This window comes from Adelges cooleyi, unplaced genomic scaffold (assembly GCF_023614345.1).
Source record: "Adelges cooleyi isolate 19-005CV unplaced genomic scaffold, UGA_ACOO_1.1 ACOO_flye_CR_arks_rails_tigmint_CR_PRNA_651, whole genome shotgun sequence".
NCBI lineage: Eukaryota > Metazoa > Arthropoda > Insecta > Hemiptera > Adelgidae > Adelges > Adelges cooleyi.
Genome location: NW_026096352.1, coordinates 11,353,062 through 11,380,759, shown reverse-complemented (window position 1 = coordinate 11,380,759; position 27,698 = coordinate 11,353,062). Strand labels below are relative to the sequence as shown.

Sequence of the window (27,698 nt, the reverse complement as noted above, 5' to 3'; positions counted from 1 at the left end):
TTCTTTACTTGCTTACTATTGGAGGTAATTCTATCTGTTTGGTAAATAAAAATTGATGAGAATTTTTGAAACATACAAATAATCGAATTCTTAAATCTCCAGTAAGTAGTATATAGAAATGTATTATTTAAAATTTTAAAGACATTTTAAACCAGTCGCACCAAAATATTTGTATCATTATTTAATAATACGGATATTTACTTAAATAGGTCTTAGACTTTATACTATATTCTATAATAGACGGAGTATGTATATAGTTCCAGCGAGCTAACGTGAGGGCGCTCTTCAGTTTGTTTACATGTCCTTTGCATAGGCGCATTCGAAATCTCAGTTTGGTAATTATATCTGTATCTATATTAACCTATACTTATGTACACAACGATAGCCATGACCGCAGCACACCCGAATTCTCCATCTAGTAGTATAGTCTATGGATATTTAGTGATAAGGAGATGGGATATCAATAAAATGATGGCGACTGATTGAACGGAGCGCTAGCCGCTATAATATAGCTGCTAGCTTGTCGCCGCTAATTTTCGGCAATATTCCTTATCTTACCTGTATTAATTATTATTTACTATTTAGTTTTTAGTATATTTTACACTATTTGGTCGGGTTTACACGTTATAAACAAATAAAATGGGTCGTCGTTCAATAAATACCACCAAGAGTGGTAAATACATGAACCCGACGGATCAAGCTAGTAAGTATACGACTTTATTGATGTTTATATTTATTCAGATGTATTATAATAACGGCTTAATAAAAAAATAATTGGTACGTTCTTGTATACAGTAATCCACGTTAATAATCTTAGAGTGTTGCTTAAGTACCATTAACCAGTATACATTTATGTATAATCAATCTTTTTTCTGTATTGAAAATTAATACTGCCAAATAATTGAGGGATGTGATTGGGGTTGATCATTTCTGCTAACAGTAGACAATCTATGTTATGCAAGTCAGATTGTATGTTTTTATGTTGTAATCAAATTTTTTGTATTATAGAAAATATTTCATAAATAAAATGTCCATTTTCATGGGATAAAGCGAGGTAGTAGTTATACAAAAATAGAAAAAAAAAATGACGTTATGCCAAAACTGACTAGGCGCAAGATGTGACCAAGTGAAATAATATTATAAAATATGTTATTTGAACTACATTATCGTACAAAAAAAATATTACAAAAACTATAAAAATACACTTGTTCAGTTTTTTTTATGCCGACGATGATATGTGAAATAAATAAAAATGAAGTTTCTACTATAAGGCAACCTCATGTTCTAAAGAACATCATTGTTGGGCTGTTATAATCATTAGATCAGATAAAACATTGCTTTGATTAACTTGATATGCTGCTATGTGGTATACTTTATTTCACCATTCAGTCAATTGAAAGTTAAGCTCTCATAAAAGTTGTAACATTTACAGGAAAGATGCACACCTGTAAATTAACAACCAACAAATGTACTGTTGACAATAAAGTACCAAACAAATTTCATTATAACTATCCAGTTTATCTCAGTCCTTGGCTTATGTTGTAAAATCACTATATCTAAGATTTTGTAAGAATTTTAAGCAGTTTATTACATATTTATATTTCTTGCCGATTCTTAACACTTTAACTGCCAAGATAAATAGCTACATAAGATAAATAATTGAACTGGGATCGCCGGCACTACCCATGGCAGTTAACGTGTTAAAGAATGTGTTCTTTATCGTTTGTTTTTTAGATGCCAAACTTAAAAAGTGAAAAAGGGTATTTAATGTGCTAATTGAGTGCAACTGGATAATGTATTTGTTTTTGTATTTACATAAGATGATGTTATTACTATCCATTTTAAATATAATTTATTCTTATAAAATATACTTATTTTCGTTCAATTATAGGAAAAGAAGCAAGGAAAAAAGAGTTGAAAAAAAATAAAAAACAACGGCAGATTGTAAGAACTTCTGTGCTCAAAGGAAAAGATCCATTACAAATACTCTCAGAGATGGAAAAAATTGACCATATGGGTAATTTAACTAATTACACATTGGGTGTCCGAAATTTGTTACTATAAAAATAAAATAATCTATTTACAACTTTTTAATAAATTAAATTTTATTTAGAATACAATGTTGTGCAACCTTCACCTCTAAATGAAAAAGTCTTACGTGAAAAAAGAAGAAAATTAAAGGAAACATTTGATCGAGTTATGAAGATGTATGTAAGTGCTTGGTTTAATTTAACTAGATGTATGTATATTTGTTTGATAAACACTGTTGTAGTTTTCTTTTGTTTGTTATAACCCCATCTAGTTTTTTTTGAGCCCAGTTGTCCATTTTTTCATGTAAAAGTAATAAGCGAAACAGGCTCAAGATGAATTGGATAGTTATAAAAAAAATGTTACTTGCCAGCATAATATTTTCCCTAGTATTATTTCATTAGCATATTATCAAAAAATTACTAACGTATATCTAGGTGAAAGACGAACTTGACAAATACCATGAAATTAAACGAGCAGAATCAGAGTATGAAAAGCGGCGTTTTAAACTGATTTCTTATTTTGACGCTGTTAAGACTGCACAACAAGTTTCAGTAGACGAAATTCCTTTACCAGTAATGACATCAAATATACCATTACCTGCATCTAATATGGTACATGGTGAACTACCAATAGGAATATTGAAGAAACCTCCTTTATACATGTAAGTAATTGCAATTTTTTTATACAAATTTTCTTGTTTGTAATCAATAAATTAAAATTTATTTAGGAGTCCACCATTGTCACCTATATCAGGAACAAAAAAACGGCCTCCTGGAGTTCCTCCTGGTGTTCCTCCTGCATTAACAGATGAAGAAAAAGATGATGATGACAATAATGATGATGATGATGATGATTTTAGTGATAACGAAACAAGTATGTTACGATGAATTCTGTAATGATTTTCTATAGATTATAAATGTTGCTGGTTTTAAATCTTTGACTTAATTTATTAACAACTAATAAAAATATATCAGTATACTTTTGATAACATTAATGTGTATAGCGTAGTGGTGTTAAACTTTGTACTAGAGGTACACCATGTCTATCAGACATCTGGTTCATTTACACTAACTGCATAACAGACATTGTCCACATAAATCTCTGCTTAAGTGAGGGCGCTAGAAAAATAAAATAAATATTACACATTATATTATTATCTATGTCTAAGTCCGCTCTTTAGAGAGAAAGGTATAATTTTTATAAATTAAATATGTCAGTTTTTTTTATAACCTTATTTGCCTGTCCATGGGTTTAATCTTAGTTTACAGCCTTACTGTAATTTCTATGTTAATCCTATTTTTTTTTTTGCTTACATATTTATAAAATTGAATTGTTAAGATGTATATGTTTTGGATTTAATAGTTCAAAAGCGGACACGTAATTTACGATTTGCTGATATTGAAAACTCTGGCAAAGAAAATAAAGTAACTGATGATATTGAAATGTTTATGAGAGAAGTAAGTTTAAATTTGTAATACTACAAAATTGTTAATACAAATTATAACTCAGTTTTTAATTTTTTTTTAGATTGATGAAGTTCAACGGAAAAGTAAACCAGAAGAGCATCTTGCGTCATTACATGTTCCTACGCCATCAGGACACTTGCCTCCTGGATTACCACCAAGTATAAAATTTTAATTTATAGCCTATATTTAATTTAATTTTATATCATTTTTTTTTTATTTAGGCCTCCCAGTTGGTGTTCCTCCACCAATGCCATATCATGGACCTGGTGGTCGTATGCCTCCAGGTCCACCACCTGGTAGACCGCCAATGTTGCCTCCAGGACCACCTCCAGGTTTACCCCCTCGTATGCATGTACGATTACCTCCAGGGCCTCCTCCAGGCATACCTTCTAGGATGATAAGGTACAACACTAGTATGCATCATCCTCCTCCCACCGCTTCTTTAGCAGCAACTATAACACCTAATATAGTCAGTGCGGAACCTCAACTCATTAATCGCGAAGAACCCCATCAAACTGGATCTACTATTGAAGCTAAACCAAAAATGAGGTATGTGTATATATTTTTTGTAACAATTGTATTAAGAAATTCCATATTTGTTTATACTAATTCAACGATTTTTAATTGTTTAAGAAATCTTGCGGCTGACGTCACTCGATTCTTACCAACTTCAATTAGAGTTAAAAAAGATGATGGAAAGACCAGTCGCCGAGATAACATATGGAATCAGCAAAAAACATCAGAGTTTAAAACAAATACTGCAGCAAGTAGTCAACAAGGTGGACAGCCAACCAAAGATGATGCTTACATGCAATTCATGCAAGAAATGGAAGGATTGTTATAAATTTACTTTTACTATTTTACATTTTTTATGTTCATAATATTTTTTTTTAAATTGTAGAAGTTTCATTAATTTTTTTTTGTATTAAGATAAAGGTATGTTAAGTGACTATGTATATGTTTTTCTTAAGTACAATACTATAACTGAAACTAAGTAGTTGTCATTATTAACTGTTGTCCAGCCTCTTCTTTGTATCAAGTCGCACCACAGTTGCAATGTATTTAGAATATATGTAATGAAACTATTAATTATAATGAAAAATACATCATAATCAAGTTTGCTAGTAAAGTAACTCTAAAGCTTATTATTCATAACCTGTATTGACCATTTATTATATTATTGTAGTATTTACAACATTTTTTAATATTATTGTAGCATTTATAACATTTTTAAATATTATTCATATTTATTTAAAAAAATATTGGTTAAATAGTTTCCTTCTATTTTTAGAAAACAATTTAGTTTACTAAAATTACATAGTGATGGATTTCAAAGCCAGACGTTTCGTAACTATGTCTGCGTCGCAAGTAGCCTTTATTCAATTTTATTGAACAAGTTATATTGTTAAATATATTGATATATCTGATATCCTCAAAATTTTGTATATAATATAAATGAACCCCATACAAGAAGGCATGGCTTCATTCTTAGTCAAAACTTAGCCGAATTCTTATTATAAACCTACGGCTACATTATTGATTATAATATTATGTGTTTGTTATCACTTATCTATAATCTATGAGTATTCGGATTTCGGTTGCTTATCATTTTGAATTTTGGACACAAGCTCATCATGGAAAAAACAATATAAAACTCAATCAAATTTTAGTGATAAGCAGCCAGCGACGAAAGCGCATCCGGCATCGTGATTTGTGGGAAAACACGACAAAAGGTTGCCCGACAAAACGCCGCCGGACAAAAAATCGACAAAACGTCGCCGGACAAAGATCGACAAATCGCCGCCGTTAAAAAAACCGCCTCTCAGTAATGCCAACACTAACAATACTTGTATACAATATACGATTATTAATGGTGTTAGTTGTGCTGCCAGCATGACATATTAAGGAGTAATTATTTCACATTTTATTCGTTTTTATTCATTAATGAGCTAACGACTCAAACGAGGCTGTTTTTAAAAAATATTTCCAGATGGCATTTTGAAAGTCGGATAAGAAGTCCGAATGTATATTTTTCACCACAAAAAAAAACGATATTTTATTATCTCTAGAAAACTGTTTACCTATTATTGAACTGTTATCTTTGTTTATTTTATAAATGCATGTAGGTATTACCTATATATTTTTAGTACTTATTGCAAAGTGTATAGGTGTAAAATGGTGTTATTGTTTTAAAGAAAGGCAAAAAAATTATACACAATAATTATTCGTATACCAAACAACACATACTAGTACATTCCATTCGATGGAAATGTTCACAAAAAAAGTTTAAAAAAATAACATCTATCAATAACATATAAAATCAAAAAAACTTATACATAAACATGTAAAAATAAAGTTAAATTTTTACTTTAATTAATAACAGTTAACTGGTTCATTCATTGACTTCAAAATATAGATGATAAAACACAGGGCAAAACCGCACACTTTTTAAAATTGCTGTATTCAAATACCGCACATTTTATAATGACGTATAAACTATTATTTATATATATATATTCAAAAAAAATTTTTTTGGTAAAATTTATATGTTGAAAAATTTAAGATATAAAATTAAAAAAAAAAAGAATTTTATTTGCTGAAATAATTTCTAACGTTTTAAAGAAATTTCAAACGATCCCCGTCCTTAAAAAATTCTTCCCAACATTTAAACAAGTGTTTCTAAAAATGAACCCAATTTCATTTAAAATGATGTATTAAAAATATTAAAATGTGCCTATTAACTAACTTGTTTTTCAATTGGACGGACAATATTTGGAATACTCTCATTAAGCTTACGTAATTACTTCCTATTATCGTATTATTTTCTATGGATGACATCTCTCAGCGTTGGGTTTCATTTCTAAAACCGTGGTTACCTATAGCCGATTGAGAGTCCAGATCATAACGTGATAAAAACCAATGTCTAGGTCTCTATGATAATAAGTGATATCACAGTATAGATTATAGAAACTGTACAAAATAAACTGATGTGATCTGATGGAACACAAAATATACACACCATAAGTGAAAATAAGAAAAAAATAACTATTGTTTGAAATCGGGACAAAAGCGGGACGTCGATTAAAAGTCGGTACATTTTACTGTCCCGATTTGATCACCATATTTAGCGGGACACCTGCTTGAATATCGGTACTGTCCCGCCAAAATCGGGACGTCTGGTAACACTATGCACAGATTACAACCTGAAAAATATTATAAGGTTAGTTGAGGTTATACATAATATGAGAATATCGGTTTACCGATATAGTGACAACTTACGCCCGCGAAATCGCGCCTGGGGCTCACCGGTGCCGCCACCCCTTATTCTTCCTCGGCCTTTCCTACCGCCACGACCGCCTTGACCGCCACGCCGGGCTTTATAAATTACTATGTAAACCACCTGTCAACATAAAAAAAATAATGAATTTTATATTGTAATGATAAATCAAAAAAACTTGTGAGCGACATTGTGGATCCGGCTTATAAAATAGGGGGCAATGTAATATCTTTAGTCAATAATTCATAATTAAAATATTTTAAAAATGTTCGTCTACATATTTATGTAGTAACATCAGATGTATCCCTCTGTATAATTAAATTTTCATAAAAATTAATTGCGTTGCCCAAAAAATAAATAAAAAAAAAAATTTTCAGAAAGCTGAGAAAATTTTACAAAATGTGTGAAAGTTTCAAATTGAGTACTCCCAAAAAATGCTTAAAAATTAGGGGAAAATAACCAAAGTTATGAAATTTGTTCAAATAATTACGTGTGAAATTAATTTTCAGTTTCATAATAAATTATATTATGTAAAATTAAGTGTAAGTCTTTTGGAATAATAATATGCTACATAGTTTAATAACACGAGTTGAATAGAATTTAACATTTTTTCTCGCCGCTATTTGAAACTTATTGTATCGAAAGACTAATGCAAAATATGTATTTTAGATAACTTACTTTTGTGAGGAGCCGTCCAATTCAATTGCAGCCTTTGCACTGTACACACTACTGAACGAAGAGACGACTTGAGTCCGCTATTAACCAAACTTTTACCACCGGTGACCAAACCGACTTTTTATCGCAATTTAATAATAAGGTTTCCACGATAATATTCAGTCGTTTAGTGAACTACATGAATTATGTTATTACTTATTATCATTAAGTTATATCAAAATTTAGCTACAGCTTATTATTATTACTACAATATTATCGGGATTAAAAGCGGACGGGTGTTAACATCAGTTTTATATTACAGGCAATATTTAATAAAAAAGGGGGTTTTAATGAATTTCGACCATATCAATTTGTTTTTTTTTATTACTTTTTCATTTACTTAAAAAGACAAGAAAGTGAATATTAAAGTTTTATAAATTTGAGTAATTAAAATAGTATTTAAACATAATTTTAATTGATATATTAATAATCGATTCTACAATTAGTATAACATAACAACAACAACATAGTATATTTTCTCAAGATTTTAGATCTAAAACGTCCAAAAAACGTTTATATGGGGGGGGGGGGCTAATAGGCCGATTTTTAATTAAGTTATTAGAAAATAAGTTGGAGAAAAACTGTAAAAATATAAATGATTATAGTTATAATTAGTACAATTTTATTAAGTTATTATTTTGTTGTTATAAGATGTATTTGTTATTTAAGCGCCCATATAGGCTGAAGCAAGCCTAAGATAAATTTAAAATATTGACTTTAACATTTCATAAATTCCATTGCGGCCGTCGTGTCACACGTGTCACGAGATAAGTTAAATATCATCTGTATACTATTCGTTGGACGGGCTTTGTTTTCTTAATATTTCTATTTTAAAACTAGATTTTGGAAAAATTGTGGACACAATATACGGTTACCGCTCAATTATTATTACTCTTGGTTTGAGCGGATAATACAAAGTTATTATTACTTTAAAAACGTTCATTTTTTTAACATTTTTATCATCCTACAAAAAGATATTATTTTTTTTATGGAGCTAAAAAACTGCTTTTGGAGTGAGTAAAGGGCTTATCACATAAAAGTTAGAAAAAAAATGAACAAAGTAATAAACTTTATTAAACAATGGTACTTTGAACTATATATTAAAATACATTTTACATTACCTTAGATTAAAGGTTTTCACAAAAAAAAAAATATAAGTTTAAAATCATAAATATACCTTAATTTTTTTGTAATAAAATTGTTTTTGTTTGATATGATGTTTGATTATAAAGTTAAGGTGGAACAAACATGGACAAATAACACGCATAATCATTAATCACCACTCTTTAAATTGGCCACTCTTATATAGTAAGTATTTTGTATAATATGTATACTCTATAGAGTTGGTTTAATATATTCGCAAACCAATTTTTGAAATCCGTCCTAACGGACGGCTCATCTTTGAAACAATTGTAACTTTAATGGATAAGGGGGAACATTGTTTAAAATAGTTTCGGTCGGCGGTCGACCGGCAAAACCCCCGGTGCCAACTTTTTTCATAGAGACGAATTTTTAGACATTTTAGTAAGTTTTCGATTGGTTTAATCAAATTTAGGGGACCTCTTCCGGAACATTGTCAAAAATTGACAAACTGCCGCCGGTTTCGGTCGGTTGGCAACACAACATACACCAACGCCATGACACTTTCTGTTATCAAATATTGCTGGCTCGTTTATGGCTAACTCCATAGATTAAATACACGTATTTAATCTATGCTAACTCCACGCACGTTATCAATTGCCATAGTTGATGATTACGAACGGAGATAATTAATTTTTTTGTGAAAATAGTTCACTCGGTACTGGCAATTATAATTGACAAAAATGTGATTTGAATGCCCATGTCAAATAATTATTTTATTATTATTTCGTCGTCTGTAATAAATTTATTTTAAAATGGCCTATCAGTTATACAGAAATACCACATTGGGAAATACTCTTCAAGAAAGTATTGATGAGATGATTCAGGTAATAGTTATATTAAATTTGATGTTGCCTAACTCAATAAGATACATAATCATTAATGAATAGATTTTAAGTAAATTTATCATTTTTCAATTTTAGTTTGGACAAATAACGCCCGCTCTTGGAATGAAAATCCTATTGCAATTCGACAAAGCTGTTAACAACTCGTTGGCTACACGAGTGAAGTCCAAAATCACATTTAAGGTAAATTTGTACCTACATTTAAAAGATAAGTTGCTAACAAGTGTCAAATCCTATTCTTCTAACTACTAAATGAATACCAATTTTTAAATATTTAAGTGTTTCAAAGTTAATGGGTAAACTCTTAGATTAATACTCTTTTTGTCGAGAGAATATAGTTGTGCAGAAACAAAACTGCATTACTATCGTTTGCACATGCGCAGACAGTAATAATGCATTTTTGTTTCTGCATAACCATATACTCTCGGCGAACGAAGTATAGCCAAGCCAGGGTCCCAAGCCCCTTAGTAAATTTAGTGGTTTATACAACGTCTCCAGAATTCCATGACGCTGTTTCCATACAAATATAATAAAAATGTCACTGGCTCTTTTATTTTACTTTAATTACTTTTATTTCCTCTCCTAAAAGTATCATACTTCGTGATGAAATCTTTTTAGATTCTTATTTTTTCAGGACATTCTTAGCTCTCTATAGATGCTAGAACTATGGTATTTTTCATTGTAACTGTATGTAAACTTTGTGTTGAGAAAATTAAAGGTTAATTTTCGTTTGTTTTAACAAAACAAACTATACCTATTTATTAATTTGTATTCTTACACAATTAATGTTAAATAACAATATTTTAATACTAATAATCAGTGGTATAAACAACAATTATATATTGTATTCTGTGGTTACACAATTTACATTCTAAGTACACTTATTCAGAATAAGGGCGGTACCAGGCGGCGACCGGTTTTCGTCGGTGGCGGTTAGATGCTTCTCCCACCAAGTCAACCACTAAATATATAGCTTCAGAACAAAGCCACGCCCTTGCGCACAAGTCAGCCACCCGGTATTGCTCATATTCTGAATAGAGAAATAGTACACATACATGAAAAGAGAAGGTTAGGTTAGGTAAAGCCAACTTAAAAATAAAAACTTGATATTTCGAAAAAGAGAGAAGTGTATGCATTATTCAGTTAAGTCCTTGTGTAACTTTCGCCCATCTGCTTGTTATGTCAGCTTCTTAAATATTTTAACTCTATCTAATGTACAATAGTGCCGTAGTATAAGCAGAGCCCCTTGCAAATCCTTTAAGGAAACTGAAGTGCAGGTATTTTAAATTTGAAGCCCCGACAACATAAATATATAAGTCAGATTGGGTTTGGGTGAGCCCTGACATGAAGCTCTTTGCGGCTCTTTCCTTTTAATAGAATTTAAGATCATCTGATTTTGGTTTGCACACCTTGAATCTTATACCACTCCCGTTGTAATAAAAATTATCTGATGTTAATTTAATACTTAAAAATGTGTTTTATTTCTATTTATATGTACCAAGAATATATTATATATAACTTATTGACGTATTGAAAAATGTTTAGGCTGGAAAAATGGACACATACCGTTTCTGTGATAATGTATGGACTTTTATGCTGAGTGATGTAGAGTTCAAAGAAACACAAGAAATGGCGAAAGTTGAAAAATTAAAAATTGTTGCATGTGACGGAAAAAGTATGTATTTTGTTTAATTAATTTCAATTAAAAAAACTTTTTAAAGCAAATAATAAAATTTTAATTTTAATTTTAGGTGTGACTGAAGAGACCTCAAAAAAAAACTAATGTTATCACCTAGTTACTAATATACTTTTATGATCTTATTTAAGTCAGTGTGTATTAGTACTTATTTATTTATTGTTTAATTTATAAGGAAGTAAAATTTAAGAGTAAAAAAATAAACAACAAATAATTATTCTTTTAAATAAAATATGTTTTCATCCAAGAATATAGTGTCTTTATCTATAGACTTAATTATAATTAAGATTTTTTTACATATAAATGTTATTAGAATATATAAGTCAGATTTTTCCATTTATTAAGAATTTGCTTTACAACAATTAAACTAGTTTTGGTTTTAGGATACATGTAGTAATTTATTTTTATATTTTAATATTTTCATTTTTGCTTAAATTTAAAGAAAATTCTTATAACTGATATTCTTATATCTGTGATATTTTTACTTTTTAAACGTGCAAAGTAATTATGCATTTGTAAAAAATTTATAAATTTTATTTAGACAACATCACATTGTTGTATCAATTAAAATATCACACTATAGAAAACAATAACTTTTAGTTGTTTTAAATTAAAAAAATACAAAAAAGCATTAGCTTTCGAAGTTAATATACAGATTATGCTAGGCAGGTCGTGTTAGGTAGTGTGAAAAAACCAATATTAGTCATTCTTGCATTAAGCTGTTGATCTCTTGCACTATTAGCTTTTTGTTAAAACTTGTTTAGTTATTGTAAAAGGATATTTTTTAGTTATTGTCTTACACAGAGTTGAAAACTTGAAGATTCAATTAAACTCAACACATTTGTATTATGCAAGTCTTAGCATCTCCATATAGGTTTTATCAATGAAGAGCTCGATTTGTTAGTGGATGTTTTGCATTTACTGGTTTTGCGTTTGAAGGGAACTGTGTGTATAACTTCCCGTGATGTCGTTTTCCGATTATTCTCTTCGGGTTGGGACTCCATTATGCTTTGGATAAACTTTCGCCGGAGTAGTTGTGTCCTAGTCACTTTCCAAGTGAGTGCCGGTCTTTCGTTACGATTCTTGCTCTCAGTGGTCTTGGCCACAACCCTAGGCCTCTGATCTCTGGGTACTTTGACTGGAGACCGCTTCTGTGTGTTGTCGAAACTGATGGCATTGGCCGAAGTGGTTACAGAAGGACTAGGTGGAGGACATATCGAGCCCAATGATCGAGTGTCCATCATTATTTCCTCGTTGGAGCTTACTGAGGTGGTATAGATGATGTCCAAGTGCATACTTGTATTGTCGATCACTTGATTTACAAGTGCTGGAACCAAGTATGCTATATCCGATCCTATTACCTCTGTGGCCGTCCGGCAGTTGTGCCGTATCTTTTGATCTTTTTTATCCATTATGTGCCGAAAACACTCTACCTAAGGTGTCACACCAAAATGTCAAATGATATTTTTAAAAAATATTTTTTCTTTTGCTTGTTTAGACCTCATTGAGCTGATACAAGTGTGAAATTATGTCTCGTCATTTATTTAGATTAAAAAAAAAAAATTATAAGGCTTCAGATATAATGTATTTTGCTTAATACTTGTTACTTTCAATTATTCGGCATACCTTATTTTGAAAATTTAAAGTTAAAATAAAAACCACCTAAAGGCTAGGAACTTTTATGAATTTAAGAGGAAAAAGGATCATCCCAGTAAATACGATAATTTCTTGGTAATCTTAGCAATTTGGTTCTAGTTACTCCACTGCGGGTAATCTATATATCAATGTTATTTAATCTGCTGTTGGTACCTACATACATATGAAGGGCACAGGGGAAAAACGGTAGTTTTCACATTATGAAAATTTTAGAGTATAGCAAAAACAAAGTTCGTGAATTCCTCTACATCTTAGATAAGAACAAAAAAAAAACATAAAATGCTACTCTAACAATAAATATATTTATTTAAACAATCTATTGACATAAATAAAAAAAATTATTGGCATAAATTAAAAAAAACTATTTGAAAAAAAAAATTGTCATAATGTGACAACTACCGTTTTTCCCCTGTGCCCTTCATATAATATAATAAGTAAAGTAAAAGTTAATAGTTTGTACAATATACTGTATACACGTTACTTGTTCGACGCTAACGCCTGACGCCTCAGTAAAGACTATCCACTGGGATACGCCAGTCATACCTCCTATTTTTTTCGCTTTTCCCCAATAAATGAAATATTCACTTGAGCTCTTGTTCGTCAACTGGCTAAGCTGAAAACTCGGAATGCTTGCCGTTTGCCGGTAGGCTCGTACACCATTCAGGTAGGGGGTTACCATTTGTAAGCCCTCGTGCGCTGCCCGATTGATCTATAAATGTATAACAAGCGAATTAAAAGTTAACTGAGACTGAAGATTTTCTATGGCAGGAAAGATAATAAACAGTAAACACAAAGTTTAATTTTTAACCTCTAAAAACTTAACAAACCAACAGGTAGATCTTTGATTTACTGTCATTAATAATTTATATTTTTTTGAATAAGAGAAGGAGAGAACTGCACCCCCTCAGTCCTTATTCTAAATACGCCACTGACCTCTTATTTGTTTTATTATGGTTGGTTTTATTATATTACTTAAGGTATTTGGATAAATTATGGTTATTGTAATCGCTAGAAAACTTTATCGAGCAGAGAATTAACCAAGAATCTACTAAACTATTGTATATGTAAGTAGGTAGATAATACATATCGGTTGGGAGTATCTATAATGTATATAGACTATAGTAGTCTATTAATTTAAATATATCTACCTCAAACAAATAAGCTAGTGTGACGGAACCGTTGTGTAGCACTTCGGCGTCTATCAACGACTGACACGATCCTTTATAAAATATTAAATGCATTTCCATTGAATAGCTAGACGAAAAATAAAACACCATAAATCATAGTAAATTGTTTAATTTTTCATTATAATTAGAACATATAATATCATTATGTTATATTATACTTTTTAACTTATGACGGTATCGGCGTAACATTGTACTTTGTATCCTACATACATATTGTAAACTAAGTAAACGGCTGTAACAAAATTCCGTCTGCACATTGAAATAGCATAACAATCCCATTCCAGAAATTAAAATAAATAAAATGTTCAAAGTATTCTTTAAAAAATTTCTCCGGTTTTCGCCTACTACCATTTGGCAGTGGCCATAGAACATTTTTGTGGAGAGCGACGATGGCCAAGTCTAGTTTTAATGATGCGGCCTTTTGGAACGGAAAGCGCTATTTATCAAGGAGCAAAAGATAGGCAATATTTGACAAAAATTGATCTAGTAATCATTGTAAGCATGCCGACTAATTTTAATGTAAAAAGATATTAAGTTTTTCTAGTTATAAAACGTATAAAGTTATGTTTCTCCGAGTTATGGCGACTTCAGAAAGTGAATTCTTGTAAAAAATTTGGCGCTTTCTGTTCCCCTTAATATAACAGACAGAACGAAATAATAGTATGTATATTTTATTTTTAGTCATTAATTCTTGGTTTTAGCTTTTGCACTGCGCCAATACCGAATAAGTATCATAAAACGGGCTGTAGTTTGCCTGGGGTGTAAATTTAGCAAACTTCAGAGTGTTTTACGGAATAGATAGTTACTATACTATGAATATTACACACAGTTGACCCAGAATGATTGTTACGAAATATAGGTAACTTGTCAATTATTGCGGGCTTTTAAAATGCAACTAAACACTTACTTAAACGATTTCACAAATACATTTCCAAAAAATAATTTATATATTTGGGAGTTCGTTATTTTGGGTCTGGTGGAATGTTAAGTTTTATATAATTAAACAACCTGTTATAGATAATTTAAAAACAAAAATCTGATTTTTTAGAGTTTTATCGTCACCTCTATATTGTCCCATGGTGCTTGAAATTTCCCATAAAAAATACATGGAATTCTTAGTAAATTTTAGTATTTATTATTACGCATGATTTATAGTTTGAAAAAAATATTAGAACTATGGGAGTCCCTTTCAAATAATAGACATTTAAAGGCACATCTTGGTTTGAGCTTAAAATGATTAATTTTAGCCGTTTTTACGTTTATTAGAGATAAAAATTAAATATGGAAACGCTGAAGAATAAAATTTGTATGGTAAAACCATATGTAATTTTTTTTTATTTTCAACGTTAGAGCTTGAACAATAATGTGCCTTCAAATATCTACTTATTTGAAAAAGATTCGCGTGGTTATAGGTTGGTTTCAAGCCAATAAGCTATGTGAAATAATTTAACCAACATTTACTAAGAACTCCTTAGCGATATGGGGGTAAAGATAATAATCAGGGATTTTTTTTAAATTATTTGTAACAGGTTTTTTCTATATAGAACTTAAAATTCCACCAGACTCAATATAACCATTAACCAACGATTTCACAAAACATTACTGTTTGGTTATGATTTATGAACATAGCGATTTACAACAGTCATTCTGAGACATACTCTGTATTTGTACTTGTCTTAAATGTCCACTCGCCATTTGCCGTCGATGCTGTGCTCGCTGCCGGTGTCGTCTCGGTCAGCCCAATGAAAGTGCAGGTGTGAAAAGTAATACTTGTCGGCCAAACCGGAGCCAGCTATGTACGGCCGTTGGTCAGTCCAACTTCCGATCAGAGAAACTATTTTTTCACAAAAAACTTTTAAACCGTCCGACTAGCGGAGAGGGATTTTTAGTTTATAATTTGTATTTCCTATTTTCTAAGGGAATAGACGTCGCGTCGTTTTGTTTTATCGTATGACGCTTCGCCACAGCTTCTTAGCTACCTACTAGTTTACTAGATTAGATAGAAGCGGCCTACCTGTTTAAAATTACTTACTAGAATTCAAGAGACAATAATAACTCGAAATAGGATCGGGGGGGAGGGGGGGGGCTCTTGCTGATTTAGCGTAGTCAAAGACATATTGTGTTGATGGGCAAAAAAAAAATAATATGCCTTACAACTTAAGGTATGTAAGAAAACAAACAAAAAATTCAGTCTCCGGTCAAAAATCAAAATGTGATTAACCCGTTACACTTAAAAGCGTACCCGTTCGACCATTGTTGGTTAGTTTCATTTTGCACGGTTTTTCGTCGAAGTGGTAGAATCTCAATGGTGGCAAATTAATTGTTGACATGTTTTTGGTGGAAACCGACAAGGGCGAGAAGGGCATGTCCGGATCGATGGCACCTTTGTGTACCAACTCCAACGATTCGACTGTAAAATATGCATGCTAAATTAAAATGTTAAATAGTTCTTTAGTAATCTACTAATGTTACATAATGGTGAACAGCAACTCATTTTAATCATAATATTGCATAAAGTTTAAACACTAGTAAGTATAAAAAATAATAGCGGCGGATGTTAATTACCCTAAGGAAAAACAGATGAGTGTAGTTGTAAACCAGAATAAGAATTAAAGCCACAATAGATATTTAGTAGTTTTTGTCTTAAATTATGTAGAAAATCATCGGTTGTACCTTCATCAGAAATATTTTGAACTTCGTTCATAGTTCACTAATTCTCAAAATATCTTTAAAAATTAGATATGTTGTACAATATATTATATAGTATTTAAGCATTGAAACATGTATTATAATACAAAAACGTTGAAATGGTTCTTAAACTATTATAGGTTGTCTAGGCAATATACTTGTTGAAAATATGTTTAACTATTATAATATTATCATAAACTATTTTTTTTTATAGTAATAGTTATTTTTTTTAAGTATAAAATTTGAAATAAATAACCAACTATGTTAAAATATAAAAATTAGCCAAAACCAAACTACTAAAAATAATAAAATGTGATACTAAAAAACGAACCAAAAGAACGAGCTCATTGCAGACACAGTATTATTTTTAAGAAATATATATATATATATATATATATATATATTTATAAAAGTATTAAAAAAAATTAGAACTACTCAATTTACCTTTGATACATATTTATTAGAAACCTAATTTGTATTTAAAAATTTTAAAATAGTAATAATGATGATTTGTTATGCAGAAATAACGGTAACAAACATATTTTATAGTTATTTAAATAATTTTGTTAGAGCTATTTTTCTTTTTATTAATTGTATTTATAAAACAACAATTTAATGTGTTAAATGAACTATATAATATGTATAGTATAGAATACAAGTGTTCTGTGTTACACATTTACACAAAAAAATTAATAGAATTAAATACGAATGAAGATTTTTAATACACAAATAATAGAGACCCTTCTATCTCGTTATTCATTATGGGACAGATGATTAGGTCACTAAATCGATAATTTTAGTTATTATTTAAAATTCAATTTTTACATACATTTTATTTTTTTCGCATGTGTTAAGATAACGCCTTATATTTTAATATTAATATTTTTATACTCTTCACATAAAACCAATAGTTTTTTAAAAATCGCCTGCTTAAAACTTCTTTTAACACTTTTTTGCATGTCAAACTATTTTTAAATGAGTCATCAAACGAAACCAACCCTCTAAATTATCATTCAATTTACTAAGTATCTTAAACTTCACTTAATCAAAACACATTTTTATTCTGTAATTAATTTACCATTAAAATTTAAAATTGTTTGATATAAAATTGACTATTGAGCAGTAAAGTGCAACGAAAATGTAACTGAAAAATATTAGCCAATTCTTCTTGACACATATTTGTTTTCTGATCTAAACAGGAATTTGGATTTGCCGTTCACAAGAGAAACACTATTAGTAGGGAGAAGTTTTTTCCTTTCTCAAATGACTGATTCAATTGACATAAGACTCTTTTGTCAATTTTAAGTTCAAAGCTGTTTACAATTTCGATAAAAAAATCGAGGGGTTTAACACATATTATAATATAAGCCTCTTTTCCCATGTTTTTCTCTACTAATTTTCTTAATGTGAGCAGCAACTTTGGAAAAAATACAATTCATATTATACAAAAAATGAATTTGTATATAAAAGGTTAATTGTTACAAAAAATAAGTATCTAAAAGTTACTTATCAAAACTAATCCTAGTTCTAGAATTACTAATTCTAGTTTTTTATGTTATATAAATAATGAACATGTAAAAACAAAAAGTTAATAATACAAGAAAAAACGTATATAATTAAATATTAATTAATAATACATTTTTAGTACTAAATTATATGGCTTTGTACAAAATTCATTTGAACAATTCGGTGTTCTTTTATAATTGTAAGTATATAAAAATAGGAAATCTATCTCTTGAGAATGGTATAAACAAATAAAATAAAATAGGCACACTATTCACGTAAATACAAATAATAATAAATTAAGAGACAGGGGACATGTTAAAGAACTTAAAACATTGAATAAAATATTATTTTATAGGTTTGGCAATTTCAACATCACCAATTTCATTGACATTTAGTGTCATTGTTTGTGTAAGCGACAAGGAATGTTCATTAGTTAAATGTAAAAGAGCAACAAACACAAGAGGTACAGTGAGTTCTTCTCTTTGGTAAAAATTCAATTTTAATAATAAGTCTTTGAAAGCTAGTACACTACTCCAATTACTTGAGGACTTTAATACCTGAAATATACAATAATCATACTTATAATAACTTATTTAACACATACAACTGTTTACCATTAGCTACTTACAGTACACTCTTTATCAATTATGTCCATCATTTGCTTTTTAAGGGTGCCAATGTCCAAGCGTACCTCAGGTTTAAAAGCATCTTTTAAACACTGTTTATTTTCCATGAATGACTATAAGAATATGTTGTTATTATTTATATATATATATATATATATATATATATAGTATAGTAAAAAACTAATTTAAAAGTTGTCAGTAGCATTTGATGCTTGGCGCTGGGGCTAACCACGCTGGGCATTGCTAATTCTCGAGAGGGTAGCTACCTGAGAATTGTAGGAATCGGAAATGATCCCATTGTATTCTAGCCCAATTGCTTAACTTAACAAGATGTGTATTTAAAATTATATTTTTACCTGGTCGGAAATATCATTATCACAACAGTTTTCAGCTATAGCCACGTCTTCATTTTGTGATATTTCAGGATTGTCATTAACATCATCATATTGGTCCACAACATTATCAAAATTCAATTCGTTCTGCTAAAATTTAATATTATGTTTTACATCTTAGGTTTGGCAGATACTTCTCTTTTAATACACAATAAAACATTTACAAAAGTATCATCAGAAACATAATCAAACCACAAATATATTTCCCCCTGATTTATACAAACATATTAATCTCGAATGGTTTAAAACTATTAATAATATTAATTAATATTAATAACTAAAATAATAAAGTTGAATTAATTATTATTTATATCTAATAAATAGTAATGATGTGGTATTTTAATACATAACTATAAAAGTTAGCAAACCAATAATTTCTAAAAAGATTTTCATGATTTAAAAAAATTGTCTAATATGTTAATATTATTTAATGAAATATGTTGTATAAAATATATTATGTACTTCATGTGTAAATGATGACTCAGTTATTGTGGTATTCTTATCTGTTCGTTTTTTACTTTTCTCTTGTTGCCACCAGTCAGGCCGAATCTCAGCATACTCTAAGAACGTAAATCTGAAAATATTTAAGTCATAAATTAACCAAACCAGTGGCGAGGCGTGGGTCTTTAGGTCAGGGAGACATTAAAAAAAATTAAGCTACACGCCTTGACAGGGGGCTCCACCTTTCTGGACTCCCTTGTCCGTTTTATTTTATCTATACTATAAAAAATATATAACTTCAAAAACTGGATACAAAATTGACTTCTTATATTAGAAAAGGTAAAAACGTTTTCTATTTAAAAAAAAAAAATGTGATAACACAAAAAAACAAAATTTTCAAGTTGTTTTTCCGTATGTAGTCCTTAATTTAAAAACGAGAGTTAGACTTTTTTTTCTTTTGTACGAGTAGTTTTGAATGCCATCTTTTAAAACCCAACTAATTCAATTTTTGTTATGTTCAATATTATTTACGCTCATATTTAATTTATTTGTGGTAAGAACTTGGTCCTTGGAGAAATAAATAACAAACTAAACAATAACATAACAGAAATATACAAACTTTAGATTAGTATGAAACAAACCACAATAACTAAGTTAGTTTAGTTTGGGTGGGCTGATGACACGACGTCAACAACTGATAATAAAGATTACTGAAAAACAAAACAAAATAAAGAATGGCAAGACATGTCTCATAGTGCAACAAGAAGCCTTGCTCGTTTTCCTATTTCCCCTGCACACTACACCCGGTAAAATACAACAAATCCGAAATTTTCTCATATCCATTCTTTTACGGTACTAAAATGTTTACTGTCTACTAAATTGGCCTGCAGGGTACAGCAGCCCGTAACTACACTATTTTATAACAAAGAAAAAGGGTGTAAAAAAAAATATATGTATATATATTTTTTATTAAAATTTGTAATTTTAGTTTAATAACACAAAATTATTTATCCATATTCTAAGCGGGTAGAAATTGTCTCATTGTCTCAAGTCTACATTTCCACTAAAGAAAACTAATAAAATATATTTTTAAACTATGCACAAGAAAAATAACCCAACTCAGTTAAATAAATATTTTTTACCACTTAGAATGTCTAACCTTATTAGGGAGACATGAGTATAGGCGGTTTTTATTTGAGTATTTTTATAATAGACGACGCCAAACAAACTGGTGGCTACATAAACTATCCAAGTTTGGCAACCGTAACCAGATTTTTTTGGTTTTACCTTAAATTAGATTGAGGGTAATGGTTAGAGGGTGGAGCTTCAAAACATGCCAGTTTGTTAGACTTTGTCAATAACTCATACTACTTACTTATATATGATATCAACAACAGTGTGTTTATTATCGCCTATATTATCTAATGCATCCCATTTTTGTAATATACGAGGTAATACTTTTTCTTTACTAAGTACATTTTTTTCTAATATCTCTTTTATTTCATCAATTTTCATCCAGTTCAACTTGATACTTTCGTTTACTACTTTGTTACGTCGTTTGGGTGTTTTTGGGAGTTTAAACTCTTGGCTTGGATCGTCTAAATCATCGTCATTCGTTGGTGAACATAAAATGTCTTTACGCTCATCTGATTACATTAATATAGTATTAAGTTGAGTAAAAAATAAAAGAAATAACATAATATGAATTATAATTTGGATTTACGTGGTTTGCATGATTTTAGTGCTTTCACCATAGCTTGCGCTTTCCATGATTTTGGACCCTTCCATTTTGCCAGAAGTTGAGGGTTAAAAAAGCTATAATCTCTTTGAACATCATCGATACAATCAACTAGTGCATTTATGTCTGGTTCACTATCATTGGTAGAAATTGGCTCTAAATAAATAGCTTAATTAATTTAAGATTTTTATTAAAATCAAACCACCCTTTACCTAAAGCATCAAAACTATCAACGTCTTGAATAAAATCGAGCACTGGCGAATCATTTACTATATTTTGACACAAATGGTTAGTTGGGTCAAATTGATTTTCGATACCATCTAGATCTGGAATTATTTCTTCCATATTACATTTATCTTTCTCAGCCAAAAATTCGTTATAGTCAGGACAAATATATCTTTTGGAAATTTTTTCTTGAATATTAGCTAAAATATAAATAATATTAATTTGTGTAATACCAAATATTATGTTAGTTTTTTTACAGTTGGTTTATTATCATAGTTCAAATAGAAGTACATTTAGCAATGTATATTTAGGGTGGTCCTTAATAAAGTCGATTTTCGAAATTTAACCTCGACGCCCACTAAAAAGTTTTTAAATACAATAAAAATATGATAAAAAAAAAAAAAAATAATTTGAAAAGTATTAATTTTAAACTGTGCCGCACAATGGTAGTGGTTTAAATGGGATTTAACATAGGATTTACGACATTTATGCACATATATTGTTATATTTTCATTTTCTGGCAGAAATTTTGACAGGTATGCACTTTTGGGTATGGTGTAGGTGTTCAGCAGACTCCAAGCTATATTACCGTCAAAACTTAAGCTCAAACTAAGAAGTAGGAAGAAAGTTATGCATTGATTTGTGCACAAGTATCGAAATCCTTTGTTAAATCCAATTTAAACTTTAACCCTTGTGGGGCACCGGTTAAAATTAATATATATATTTTTTTGATCTTATTTTTATTGTATTTAGAAACTTTTTAGGGGGTGTTAAGGTTAAAATTCAAAAATCGACTTTTAAAGGACCACCCTAATGTATATGGCTGTTATTTTATATAAAAAAAAAAAAATAATAACAGCCTGAGTCAAGCATAACATAATTAATATAAATAAATAATTATAAAAATTATAGACTACTATGGGAGAAGAAGTATAGAAGATTGACTTTTTACTAGACTTATTACATATCATACATACGCATTGGATAATTTGTTTTTGCATTAGGTGTGTTTGTTGACACCAAATTGTCAATTTCTTTTTTTAATGGCATTTTTGAAAATAACAGTTCTATATAATTTGAAGGTTTGCCCATTTCAAATACTTCATTGTATTCAATAATAGAATTTTGTTTCATATTCAGTCCAGTCATTTGTTCTACCTCAGTGTATTTCCGTTTTAATTTTTCAGATGAAGTTAACATCATCTTTGTTCTCTAAAAAAACCATAAAAACAAAAAAGATAAAAACCCTACTCATTTTATACGAAGAAAAGCTTACCTTGGGTTTATGAACTTTAATGGGTTCATTTCCATCATTTACTTTTGCCATTTCTTTTTTATAGTTTATTGCTCTAACTTGTTCAACAAGTCGCGATGTATTTTCTGTAAAATTGTCCACTCGTAACCCATAAATTTTAGCGCTTGCTTCTAAATTGTCAGCCATTTCTTGGAACTATAAATAAATAATTGGTAATTTTTCATATTATATAATTTTAAGTGCAGGGTGAAGCAAGAATAATTGAGAACTCAAATACCATAACTGATATTAGAAGTTATATAATTTTTCAAATCAATATTATTCTATTCTAATAATCTAGTGACCTTATAATGTAATAGGTGTTTTAAAACAGTTAAAAAAAAAAAAAAATTGCATAGGTACCAGATATAAAAATTGTTTTTAATTTTTCTTAAATTAAATATTTAAGATAATAAAATTAAAATCAGCCGAGAGTAGTTTACAATAGTATATTGGTTATCAGACAAGTTATTCGGACATGCTAATTTCAATTTATACTTACAGAACCAATATCTTCATTATCTATGTGTTTTTTTTTTCCCAGCCAGAATGCAAAATGTCCAATCAAATCGATGTCAAATGCATTGGAAGCATTTATTTTCTAAACATAAACCATTTTAAAATATAAAACAGTCTCATTAATAATTAGTAAATACTAGGTACACTGGTAAACCATTGTTTAGTATAATGATACATATTTCATAGATAATTATATATTTATACTATATTTTAATGCCATACAGTTATACTCACATTTTCTAAACACAAATTTCGGAACATTTTAATTTTAACGCTTAACTGGTCGGTTGTGAGATGTTCATAGTAGTCGTCATCTTCTGTCAATACAACCTGTTCCTCCTGCATCTATGCAGTGAAGTAAACGAAAATAAGAAAGTATAAAACATAGAGTACCAATAATGTATAGTTTGCTTAAGAATATTATATTCTAGGTATATAGTTACTCACAGTATTATTATTTTCTTTATCTTTTTCTACTCTCTTTAACGATTTGACAGTACCGTTAGTGTCGTCGGAATTTGAATTGGCGTTAAACAAAACCATTTTTTATCGGAATCAATTGATAATGCAAAACAAAAATTAAATAAGTTGTAAACAAATATAAACATGAAGTAAAAAAAAAATTATATTTGATGTAAGTTTAAAAGTAAAGCCAGCAACCAGCGATGGGCATCATTCTTCGTAAGCATTTCTTATTTCAATTTTCATGAACGAATAACGAATTATGATAATAATTTTATATTTCAAAGTGATAACTGCCGTTGGCCACCAACCGCGGTGTTGGATAGTTGGATATAATATTTATCATTTTTTTACTATGCTACCAAAATCGAAGAAAAACTAGGTGTGTTAGCGATTTGTTATGACCGCAGATTGGCTGTTGGCGCTTTCAGGCGGCAGTGTATATTATATGGGCGCAAATCGGTAGCCATATTGTAAGAACTGAAACCATGAATTGCTGACTTACCTATGTCCTATAATCTTTTCTCAAGCACAATTGTCACAACTCGCAGCATGCAGTTAATACACACTGAGCATGCGCGTTCTTCGTTTTTTACTCAATCCGGCTCGCTGGGCTGATAAGTGATAACAGCCAGTAAGTAATAAACGTTGGTCGTTATTACTATGGGGCATAGTTAAAATATATACTAGTATATTAATTAACCTATGCTATTACACAGTGGTTAATAAAATATAGGATCAAGGTGGATTTATAAATCCTTCTTTATTATCTTTAATTATTTTTAGGCAATATATTATTAAGCTAAATAATGTATGGCGGCGTCATATTATTTCTCCAGAACTACAGAATACAACAGTTTGTGTTAAAATTGTTTTAATCATACAGTAATAACTAGAATCTAATCTGTAATATTAGAATATAAATTTCAGTACTTAGGAAATGTGTAAAGTAAGAAATGATTTTTTTTAATTCCCACGTTTCAAAATAATTCTAGTATATGATTATGAAATTACCTGGCCATAGGTAGATTTAAAATTATGATTTATGTTAATAATTATATTTTCTAAACGTTCTTTTAAGCTTATGAGGATATTAAAATATATTATACAATTTATACAATAGGTACATAAAAATTAAATTTATAAACAAATTTGAAATTAAAACATTTTTTTTTTAGGTATTATCATCACTCATTTTTCATGGTATTATTTCTTCCATGAGATAACCAGCAAATCACTTTTTTATCGAATCTCTCTCTACTATCAGTCCATTTCTTTATAATTCTATGGTTACTTGTGTACGAAAAACAATGAATTGCTTCAACTTGACAGGTCACATGCCGATTGTCCAAATTGTATGATATTCTTATATCAATAAAATAATAAAACATGAAATTATTAACTCACAATTTGCTGTCGTCCAAATGCCTAAAAGGCGTCAAAGTCGGATATCCACTCCGCATTGAGGTGAGAGTAAAACTAACATTGTCTTCCTAATAAAAAAAAAAATTGAATGTTTTTTCACATTATTATTCGCAGGCCCAAGACGTAAAAATATCAGAATCCGAATTTAATATGGAATTTGTTGCGAAAATGGTTCCTAAACTTGATTGGAAGGTGCTTGTAAATGCTGCGATACAGGTATTATTTTAAACTTTGGTGTATTGTATATTGTATTTTTCGATACAAAAATTGTTTTATCCAATTTGCTTTGTCATATTGTGTGTGTACTTAATGTAGGCGGGCCATGGAAATGATTTGCCTCAAGAATTAATTGAGAACTATGAAAAAAATGAAGAATTTCTCAAGAAAATTCACCATGTACTCATGGAAGTAAGTCAAACAAAATAATTATAAACATTACAGATACTAAAACTTCAAAATACTTTTAATTAATTGCTTTTTAATGTAAACTGTTTTATAATTATAGGTAGAAATTATAAATGGGTTTCTCATATGTCCGGAAACTGGTAGAAAATTTCCAATTACATCTGGTATACCTAACTTGCTTTTAAAGGAAGATGAAAGTGGATATGTATAAATACAAAGAACCAAGATTGTATTTCTATTTTTGTTATTTTATTGTTAATACTTCTTTTGCATAACATTTAAAATTTCAACAACTATAAATGTTATATGAATCCAATAACTCAATAATATAAAATAGTTGTCATACAATATGTTCATTGTCAGTAACTCTTTTAAACGTAAATACTCTTAACTACAAACAAAAATAATGAATGCATGAATTTAACTTTTACATAACTATGAAAAGATTTAAGGTTCAATATATTGCCTTGGGACATCAGTATTAATTTTGTGTATGATAATTTCATTTTATTTTTGCACTTTTGTCCCCATTAAATCCTTAACCTTCCATTAGTAATGCGATTTTTGATCACACTTAAATACAATATGACTTACATACATTGTTTTACCTGAGTCACAGTGACTAAATGTGATTGCGGTCGTTTTGACTGTAGTATGGCTATCAGTGACTTAATCTAATAAAATTATATCTTTACTTTCTAGAAATGTTTTCAGTATAATAAACTTTAAACCAATTTTACTAAGTTAAATACATTATTAATAGTATTGATCAAAACAATTGATCCTCTGAGTAAAAACGGGAGTAAAATAAATTTAGAAAAGAATTTATATAATATTTAACTTATAATTGGCCGTCATTAAACCGGGACATAATTTAAATAGTTATTAAAACTGTATTTTCGCTTGAACAAATATTCAAATAACTATTTCTAATGAATTTAAATTAATTTAACTAAAACGATAATTTAAAATAATTAACAATAAAATAATATACATTTTCATTTAAAATTATGAGTTATTTGAAACAGTAAAATTCCAATATATTTAAATTATATTTGAAATTATAATATAAATTATTTTTTATAGTTTTTGCCATGTAAGGAACATTAATTAGAAATGAGATGGAAAGGAGGGTGACTTTTCTGACAAAAAAAGTGTTAAAACTTTTCTTGCACTAAGCACCAAAAAAATTAGCTCTCTTTTTAACGAGACTTTGCGTGAATCAAAATAAATACTTATAGCAAACGTTAGTAGTAAATTATTATTTATTATACTAAAAACTACCATCAAATGGCATAATTTCGGAAGGTTTTTAAGATATTTTTTAAATTAACAATTGATTTTCCAATATTTTTTCTAGTTAAAATAGTCTTAATATTGAAAATTCCCCCATCTCCTCCAAAAAAAATCTTAAGAGCAACATTTTTTTAATAAATTATTTTACTGTCTAATATCTCCAAGTGTTCTAATTTTGGACACATAATATACTTAAATGATATTCTTATGTATTGGACAAATTAAGAAAAAGTAGAGGTAAACAGTTTTAATAAAAACAAAAGAAATTCTAATAAAAACATAAACATTAATACACGTCTTCGGGAAAAGTTTGAAGTCCTCTTGGCTCTTTTTATCTGTTACGAAAAGAAAATATGATTTTTTCCCGGTAAAAACGTATTTGATAATTGAATATGATAACGCACAATTGACAAAAATCAGCACATGGCAATGTCAGTGTAGCCAATAATACAATAATATTTTTGGATTTGGACCAAATAAAAATGTTCTTAGTTTTAATATTGATTATAAATAATAATAATATAATTTAAAATCAATGGTTTTAATCATTTCGTTTGGACAATTATAAAAAATTAACAACTATAGGTACGATGATCCAGTGATCAAGCTTATTTATTGATTTTGTTAATATACTTACACACAATTTTTTAGTGGAATCAGTAATAAAAA

The 27,698-nt window shown here is 29.2% G+C and overlaps 4 protein-coding genes across 6 annotated transcripts; 3 read left to right on the top strand and 1 right to left on the bottom strand.

Moving 5' to 3' along the window:
* The first annotated feature begins 479 nt into the window (after nt 1–479).
* LOC126844330 (WW domain-binding protein 11) lies at nt 480–4,626 on the top strand. Of its 2 annotated transcripts, none has more exons than XM_050582455.1 (9): nt 480–703; nt 1,892–2,017; nt 2,114–2,211; nt 2,466–2,692; nt 2,759–2,904; nt 3,391–3,488; nt 3,559–3,655; nt 3,719–4,046; nt 4,131–4,626. In XM_050582455.1, exons 1-9 carry the CDS (start codon nt 640–642, stop codon nt 4,339–4,341), a joined length of 1,395 nt encoding a protein of 464 aa, XP_050438412.1. In that variant the 5' UTR covers nt 480–639; the 3' UTR covers nt 4,342–4,626. The 2 variants fall into 2 exon arrangements, with proteins under 2 accessions (XP_050438412.1, XP_050438413.1); XM_050582456.1 differs by having other exon boundaries at nt 481–703; nt 3,394–3,488.
* Nucleotides 4,627–9,226: 4,600 nt separating this feature from the next.
* Nucleotides 9,227–11,551, top strand: LOC126844505 (transcription initiation factor IIA subunit 2). The gene is made up of 4 exons (XM_050582755.1): nt 9,227–9,455; nt 9,552–9,656; nt 11,019–11,148; nt 11,225–11,551. The coding sequence occupies exons 1-4, from the start codon at nt 9,384–9,386 to the stop codon at nt 11,254–11,256; spliced, it is 339 nt and encodes a 112-aa protein (XP_050438712.1). The 5' UTR covers nt 9,227–9,383; the 3' UTR covers nt 11,257–11,551.
* Nucleotides 11,552–18,355: 6,804 nt separating this feature from the next.
* On the bottom strand, nt 18,356–24,357 carry LOC126844377 (condensin complex subunit 2-like). Of its 2 annotated transcripts, none has more exons than XM_050582524.1 (12): nt 23,889–24,357; nt 23,676–23,786; nt 23,425–23,523; nt 22,905–23,078; nt 22,606–22,840; nt 21,616–21,828; nt 21,389–21,559; nt 21,041–21,311; nt 19,687–19,798; nt 19,189–19,311; nt 18,835–18,945; nt 18,356–18,763 (listed from the first exon to the last, which is right to left on the bottom strand). In XM_050582524.1, exons 1-12 carry the CDS (start codon nt 23,982–23,984, stop codon nt 18,551–18,553), a joined length of 1,929 nt encoding a protein of 642 aa, XP_050438481.1. In that variant the 5' UTR covers nt 23,985–24,357; the 3' UTR covers nt 18,356–18,550. The 2 variants fall into 2 exon arrangements, with proteins under 2 accessions (XP_050438481.1, XP_050438480.1); XM_050582523.1 differs by having other exon boundaries at nt 19,189–19,314; nt 23,889–24,354.
* Nucleotides 24,358–25,170: 813 nt separating this feature from the next.
* On the top strand, nt 25,171–26,218 carry LOC126844513 (multifunctional methyltransferase subunit TRM112-like protein). Its single transcript, XM_050582766.1, has 4 exons — nt 25,171–25,370; nt 25,443–25,544; nt 25,644–25,736; nt 25,834–26,218. Exons 1-4 carry the CDS (start codon nt 25,293–25,295, stop codon nt 25,942–25,944), a joined length of 384 nt encoding a protein of 127 aa, XP_050438723.1. The 5' UTR covers nt 25,171–25,292; the 3' UTR covers nt 25,945–26,218.
* The last annotated feature ends 1,480 nt before the right edge of the window (nt 26,219–27,698 follow it).

Excerpts from the sequence above, each read along its gene's own strand:
- LOC126844330 (XM_050582455.1), top strand. The coding sequence starts at position 640 with ATGGGTCGTCGTTCAATAAATACCACCAAGAGTGGTAAATACATGAAC. Across the intron at positions 2,693-2,758 it reads AAGAAACCTCCTTTATACAT|GAGTCCACCATTGTCACCTA; the intron begins GTAAGTAATTGC and ends AAATTTATTTAG. Across the intron at positions 3,656-3,718 it reads GCCTCCTGGATTACCACCAA|GCCTCCCAGTTGGTGTTCCT; the intron begins GTATAAAATTTT and ends TTTTTTATTTAG.
- LOC126844505 (XM_050582755.1), top strand. The coding sequence starts at position 9,384 with ATGGCCTATCAGTTATACAGAAATACCACATTGGGAAATACTCTTCAA. Across the intron at positions 9,657-11,018 it reads AGTCCAAAATCACATTTAAG|GCTGGAAAAATGGACACATA; the intron begins GTAAATTTGTAC and ends AAAAATGTTTAG. Across the intron at positions 11,149-11,224 it reads TGTTGCATGTGACGGAAAAA|GTGTGACTGAAGAGACCTCA; the intron begins GTATGTATTTTG and ends TTTTAATTTTAG.
- LOC126844377 (XM_050582523.1), bottom strand. The coding sequence starts at position 23,984 with ATGGTTTTGTTTAACGCCAATTCAAATTCCGACGACACTAACGGTACT. Across the intron at positions 23,524-23,675 it reads GAAATTTGTGTTTAGAAAAT|AAAATAAATGCTTCCAATGC; the intron begins GTGAGTATAACT and ends GTTTATGTTTAG. Across the intron at positions 18,764-18,834 it reads TAATTGATAAAGAGTGTACT|GTATTAAAGTCCTCAAGTAA; the intron begins GTAAGTAGCTAA and ends TGTATATTTCAG.
- LOC126844513 (XM_050582766.1), top strand. The coding sequence starts at position 25,293 with ATGAAATTATTAACTCACAATTTGCTGTCGTCCAAATGCCTAAAAGGC. Across the intron at positions 25,371-25,442 it reads GATATCCACTCCGCATTGAG|GCCCAAGACGTAAAAATATC; the intron begins GTGAGAGTAAAA and ends TATTATTCGCAG. Across the intron at positions 25,545-25,643 it reads TTGTAAATGCTGCGATACAG|GCGGGCCATGGAAATGATTT; the intron begins GTATTATTTTAA and ends TACTTAATGTAG.